The sequence below is a fragment of the Homarus americanus genome, unplaced genomic scaffold, assembly GCF_018991925.1.
Source record: "Homarus americanus isolate GMGI-L3 unplaced genomic scaffold, GMGI_Hamer_2.0 scaffold40248, whole genome shotgun sequence".
Classification (NCBI taxonomy): domain Eukaryota; kingdom Metazoa; phylum Arthropoda; class Malacostraca; order Decapoda; family Nephropidae; genus Homarus; species Homarus americanus.
In genome coordinates, this window is record NW_024712526.1 from 5925707 (window position 1) to 5933116 (window position 7410).

Sequence of the window (7410 nt, forward strand, 5' to 3'; positions counted from 1 at the left end):
TCTCCGACAATTTTTTGTTACAACACATTACAATTCAACTTGATAGTTCAGTACTGTATTCATAATATACTGTACTATCAGTTGCAGTAATTACTACCTCTGCTGGTGCCAGTCAATGAAAGTTGATATTTACACACTGCAACATTGCCAGTCATGTTCGTTTAAAAAATACCCAACAATGTTTACATGGGAGGAGGTGGGTGTTTGTCTAATCACTAGGTCTTCACTTGCAGTGGCTCTGGCTTTTGACTAATAATTTTTTGGGGGCACTTTTAGCTCACCCTTTCAATTTTTCACAATTTACAGCAAAACTAATAAAAAAAAAATCTGATAGCACGAACTTTGTAATTTTAAGCATCTAATGGTATATAGCTTGTAATGTTGGCTTTGGAAAATATTTTGAGTTGGGAAAACATTTTTGGACACAGTATTTGTTTTGCATTTAGTCATAGAAGAGTTTTATGATGTAAATTAATTTTCTGATTTCTTTCTTAGCTAAAGTGAAAGCTCAAGCTACTCTGAAGCCAATAAGTAGTATCAAATTGATGAGAAAATATTTCCTTGGTCTAAATACTGGCTCTACTGGAATTTGCTTTTGTAACATCAGTGCTATGAAAATGAGCCTCAATTACTTTATTCCTCCCTATATATTGCGGACAAACTTTTTTCAGTTAGAGCAGATCATGTTTATTACAATTACAGTATATGTAACTTTCTTCATCAGTACAGTACTGTGTTAGTATTATTGGTAGGTTATAATCAAATCCATGTGAAATTTATGGGAGTCATTGTTTATACCTAACTTTAATGTTTTTTAACCCAAAATATGAGTACATAAAACTAAAAGGAGAATTTTCAGTTTCTTCTTCATTCATAACATTGGGCAAAAATAGGACAATCAGATAACAGCAGCAAATTTGCATATCATTATTAAATGTTAGAAAAACAACATATATCTAATACATGAAGTAGTGCTATCCATCATTTTTTGAACCACCAGTTTGAGAAAGATGCTTAACTATATCCACCCAGTTATATCCACGAGATCGTTCCCCAGCTGCATTCTGCCGGTCCCACATTCGCCGTTTCTGTGCCTTAGTCAGTTGCTCCTTTTTCTCCCTCTTTCCCTGTCAAAAATAGATTACACATTACAGTACTTCCTGGGTGAAAAAATGAGGTTCAGGTAAATGGAGGTTTAACCTTCTTGATGTGTGCGAGAGAGATTGTACAGTGGAGTCACAATAATTCGTGAAATGCAAATTCACAGGTACTGTACTGTTCCTCTACCAATTTTTTTTTTTTTAATCTTGGGGTCAAATATTCATAATTTACATTGGACCCCATAAAAGTTGTGGAAATATCATTTCATTACTCTAACTTAGAAATAAAGAAAGGAAAATATAAATATTGTACCACTTTAATGCTCTAACGGAACTTAGAAATACTGTACACAATCTGTTGGGACCGAGTCAGGGGCTGATACTCTTTGTAATAGAGGTTGTCATCTCTGGTTACTGTGTCATAGTGAGGCTGCAACGTTTGAATCTCTGGGTCAACACGCTTAACCCCTCCTGATAGCATTAAAGTGCTTAATCTTCAGGTGATCCTCTACTGCAGTGTTCCCGTCTCAAAACACATCCATCTGATTTACCCTGGCTTAAGGGCCCCTGTACACGAGCCATTTAAGTGAATTTGTGACCACAACTTTTTGTGTACCACAAAAAAGTGGCACATGATATTTTCTTGTCCCCACACACGGGCCACTTTTTGTGTCGGCTACACATGGGAGTCTGCCAGTGGTGTCAACATGGACTTCGAAGAGGTGGCACGTATTTCTTTTTACAGATATTTAGCAATGGACAACAGCTTTGTTTCTGCTTCACTTTTGATTATCTTCTTGGAGAATCTACAGTCCAGCAAATTGTATTCCACAACTGTGATGCACTCGGGAAGAATTTCAGTGCCACCCACTTGTATGCCTGAGAAAAATGAAGACGACTGGATGTAGGTTGCAAAGGATTTTTATGCAGCTACTCGTCTCCCGATTGCATTGGTGATCTTGACAAAAAGCATACAGTATTAAAATAACAAATTCAGACAATAGCTGTTCTAATTTCTTTAATTATATACATTTCACAATGGAATTCACAGCTCTAGTAGATAGTCACTCCTGTTTCACTACTGTGGATGTTGTGGCTGCCAGGAAATCAAGTGATTCAAATGTGTTTAAAAGTTCTAATTTACAGTATGTAAGGAATTGGATTGTGCTAGACTTAACATACTTCAATCCACAGCTTTCTTTTATACTTCTATCACTATATTCCTTTAGTTTTGAAATGTTGACAGCTGGACGTTTCTCAACTTCATTAATTAACTTTTCACACTCAGTTCTTTACAAGACATATTTATTGTCAAATGAGGAGACAGCACAAGTGAATTGTTCTGCACCTCTACACCAGGCAGAGACCTGCTGTATCTGTAGCTAGACACAAAATAGTGGCTCATGTGCATGCTCTCATTTAAAATACTTAGTTTTATTGTTGGCTACTGACTGATGGCCAGCCACTGTGGTGAGGCAGAGAAAATGGATCCAGTTGTGATTTTTTTGTGGCCGCCACAAAATAGTGGCTTGTGTGCAGTCTTCCATAGATACATGTAGGTTTCATTTGTGGCCACAAAAAGTTGCATCCACAAAGTGGCTCATATGCAGAGGCCCTGATATAACATGGCATTATTCATTACCAGGATGTCCCCCCCCCCCCTCTTTCTCACACATCTAGTGCCTCCCTCACCCCATTACTTTCATCTCCTTCTTGGGCTTCCATTTCCACTCCTACAAACCACGTAATATGTAAAATTTTTATACCAGGGTATTAATTTTTCATTTGGAAGGCATATTACAATATTCTATAAATACAGTTTAGCCCATACACTCAGTATTTCCCACACTGTGTTTCGGTTAACTATTATCATATTTTGTATCATTTCAATTGTTTTGTTACAAAGTTTAAGTTGAAGTCATTAAGTATGATTTGCCTATTTACTGTAAATGCTTTTTCTGTATTGTACAGTACAGTGAGTTCTGCTATAACGCGTGTTTTGATAACGCGAATTTGCTCTAACGCGATTTATGAATTAGGAACGATATTTGTATAACGCGAAAGCTTGGTTGCTATAACGCGATTTTTGCTTACTATTTCTCCAATTTTGTGGTATTAACTGTGAATATGGTAAAGAAGAATATCTCCAAGAAGCGTTCTGGTGATAGAATTCCCGGTGATGATCGTAAAAGAAAGGATATAACACTTGAAGAGAAGCTCGATGTTATCAACCTCAAAATCACCCTTCTCCCCCATCAAGTTACATTCATATTTTTTCAAGGTAAAGTGTTACGTTTACTGTATGATTTCATTATTAGATATGAATGTAACCTTTATTTAGACTGTGCTATCCTTTGTGTTAGGCTAACTACTAAATTTTTTCGATTTCGAGTAATCTGCACCTAACCCTATTTTCTCCATAAGCCCTGTTATTTCTATTACGCGATTTTCTATAACACGATATTTTACAAGAACACAATTATCGCGTTATAGCAGAACTACCTGTACAGTATATGGTAAATTCAATGATAGTAAAAAGGATAATTTCCTCCATGTTTAAGCCCATATTCAAATTTCTAAACATACAACAATATGAACATGTCAATACATCTATAGTAACTCTACATGTGGCAACATGTCTCACCCATGCACTCATGAAAACCAAAATACTGTATACCTCTCCATGGTCATCATTAACTGAAATTTGGCCAACTTCAGAGGTGATTTCAGAAACACCCAAGACTAATGGCTCAGTTGGATGATTCTCCAGGAGTTCATCTTTAGCCTCTTTTAACCATTCAAAGAGCGTGAAGGTCATGCTCATGCCAAGGTTGACTTTTGCCTGATCATGTAGCTCTGCAGTGATCTTCTGTTTTACTGATGGTGAACTGCAACACAAAAAATTTGATCATAAACAGTGCGCTGAAGTAATCCCACCATCATATTATGTCTGCTAGAAATGAAGGATTGATTCTGATTTGCCATCTTATGTTTGATCACCTCACATATGTGCCTTGGCAGCTCGGCTATAAAATTAGACTTCAGGATTGATCCTTTCATATACAGAAATCCACTCTTCACTTGGCAGTTCATGTAAGTTAAGTGAACTGAAAATCGGTTCTAGGGCTTAAATTCCTTACCATTTAGTAAATATCAAGAAGGTTGTACTATTCAATCATTTTAAAATTTTATATACGTATTTAATTTTTTAGTCATTTTAACAATTATTGAACATAATTGAAGTACAGGAAACTAGTTTTATGCACGCCAAACAGCCACTCAACACACCAAGCTTGGCGTCAGTTTGTTTACAGGTTCAGAGGAAGGAACATCTTGTTTGAGACTCTTCAACATAAATGCTTTTTTTCTGTGTTTCCAGTAAAATTATTGGTCATTTTGAAATATATTTTACATATTCATAATACAGTATATAGCACAGTGCAGTGTTGATTTAAAGAAAATAATCTTGAATTACATCAAGTGAACTAAAATTTTATGGGTGAAATAGCAGCATGGGGTGACTTCTCTTCCATCCCAATGCCTTCTCTTCTCCCTTCTCCTCCACCCTCATTCTAATTCCCATCATCATCATCATCAACAACCAGGAGCCTTCTACATGCACACCTCAAAGTAAGTGTACTTTACTGCATTTATTTTTCGTTTGTATGTAATTTTCGGTGAGCTGGAACCAATTACCCAAAAACCCATTGAAACAATGGTTTCGGTTAACGAGCAACCTTCTGGAACGAATTGTGCTCGTTAACCGAGGGACCACTGTATATCTTATTAATTATAGTACTGCACTTACCCTCTTCTACTGTAAACACTCCCTCGATATCCTTCCTCCTGACCCTAACAAGCCTTATACTTTTTGGAAGAAATTATCTAATTATTGACCAGGTGAAATTTAAATTCCTACAGAATACATAAGGTTTTCATATTAAGTATATTACTAGTGATACAGTTTTCTATAACTATTTCTCATTGAAACAAACTGTAAAATGTGAAAAATTCAACTTACATATGTTTGTTGTAAAATAAATCTAAGCTTATGGTAGGTGCAACATCTGGATAATCTGGACCCCAACTGATCTCCACCAAGAAGGAATTGCTGCCTCCTTCTTCACCATACTGTGGAGGAAATTTATTTTAAGGCTATTATTATTGTGTATCATGAGCAAATAATAAGAAAAATTGAAACATCAAGAACATGACGCAGAATACATAAAAATTTTCAGCTCGGTAGACCTGACTACAGTACTGAATACAATACAATGCTGTACTGTACTCGGAATCCACAGCCCCCAGTATGACAGACAATAGGGTATCACGAAAAGTGATCCATATCATAGTAAAAACTAAACTCATGATAAAGTAATTACAAAAATTAAATCAAAGCAGTAAAATAACTCGTATTACAACCATCCACTTTGTAATGATAATTATTACTGTACATTAGTTATGAACTTCGTTACCTTATATTGAAATGTTGTTTCATTGATCATACAATAGTTTGTGTCTCCTTCATAAATACTCTGAAGAACCTCACGCTCCTCCTCATGCTCTTCCCGCATTGTTTTAGTCGGATGAAACTGAAAAACAGCAAAACATCCATACAATAAGTACTGTACTGTATTTGACTAACACCAGATGCTTATTCAGCACACAGACCCCTATCCACAAGGGACTAAAGACATGATTTTATTCAATACAGTACAGGTATTAGGTTTGGTTGCAAGTTTTGATATTAAACAGATGGTTACTCAACAGCAAAAATCATACAAAGTCAATAAGTTAGATCTGGTATGTTAAATTAGATTTGACTCATTCATTTTACTGTTTCTGAAAATTCAATATGTTTACACGATAGAACTCAATTAAGACAACACTTCACTTATGGTGTTGGTTGAGAAAGAAGCAACTTATCATTACTGCATTATAATGTAGGCAAAGTGACTGAGTTAATTTTTTTTTTTGAAATTTCATACAAAATAAACCCTCAAAACCTGTAGTTGAGCGGTGACTTGTTGTAATGTATAACCCTAAATTATTCAATAGCAAGAGAAAAAAATAAAACTGTAAGACAAAAGTTCTGACTTGTGACTTGAGAATGGAACAACTGTATTGAAAGTTTTTTCTTATTATTGCAGTACTGTATTTATCCTTTCACCACTTACCAGTTTATAAGCCATTAGAGCGGTTGGTCTGTTCTTTGTTATTTTGTTAAGGGCTTTTGTTATTCAGTGTTAGTACAGAAGGAAACCAGAGTACCTAGAGGAAACCTGTGATGTGTGGTAGCCACACTGATTAATACCCTATGTGTGCCCCAGGCCAGGAATCGAACCCATTACATAGTTGTGAGAGATATGTGTGTTACTGCTGGACCAGCAACATCCCCTCCCTGTAACACCAATTCCCCTTTGCTAGACCACCAACATCCCCTCCCTGGACCACCAATTCCCCTTCGCTGAACCACTAGCCTCTGGTTTGTCACACAATGTCAAATATTATGAACAACTTACTTTACATTAGTATTAACCACTTACAGTACTCTAAGAATGATTTAGATTAACATAGGTGTGAGAGCAGGAACCAATTAACTGCTGGTCATCAGGTGTCGACGTCTCACACCTGACCCTCGTCCAGCTGGTCGTCGTGTTTATGTGAGCTGCTCGAACACCGCCTAAAACCTCCCGAGAATTTACAATTATTTTACTTTAACATCAAAATAGAAATAAATGAAAATAATTGATAATAATAATAAACAGGATAAATTTTTGGTAATATTTAAATGTATATTATGGAAAAAATATATTACATACAAACTTTTATTGACAATATTTTGGACATGACGCAATAGTCGCCTCACAGCAGTGTTCCCAGATCTGACATATTTTATGCTCTTAGCATAATTTCGACCCAATATTACAACCTAGCATATTTTTTTTGCCTAATTCAACCTTTAGCATCAATCTGGCATAATTTTGTTTAATCTGGAATAAATTTGGAATATTAGAACGAAGTTAAGCAAATGAGTAGCATAGCTTCAATTGGGTATCATCATTGCATTGGCGGCACTGCGGCTTGCTGGGGAGGGAGGGGAGCAGAGGTGCTGATTGTGAGCGAATATTTTCCTTTGTGAACCTTAAAAATATCGGAGAAGTGCAATAGGCCCCCCAAAAAAAAGGCATTGCAATTATCATATGTGCCGACATGACATGATACTGAGAGCTTCTATCCTCTTGTTCCACTTTAAAACCCTGATATCAACTCCACTGTAAAGTATGTAAGTACTGTCTGCTCTAATATA

At 36.0% G+C, this 7410-nt stretch overlaps 1 protein-coding gene across 1 annotated transcript; it reads right to left on the reverse strand.

Annotated features, from left to right (window-relative positions):
- Positions 1-770: 770 nt before the first annotated feature.
- Positions 771-6783, reverse strand: LOC121861385 (RWD domain-containing protein 4-like). The gene is made up of 5 exons (XM_042359053.1): positions 6647-6783; positions 5576-5692; positions 5122-5231; positions 3778-3988; positions 771-1127 (listed from the first exon to the last, which is right to left on the reverse strand). The coding sequence occupies exons 2-5, from the start codon at positions 5672-5674 to the stop codon at positions 975-977; spliced, it is 573 nt and encodes a 190-aa protein (XP_042214987.1). The 5' UTR covers positions 5675-5692; positions 6647-6783; the 3' UTR covers positions 771-974.
- Between the last annotated feature and the right edge of the window lie 627 nt (positions 6784-7410).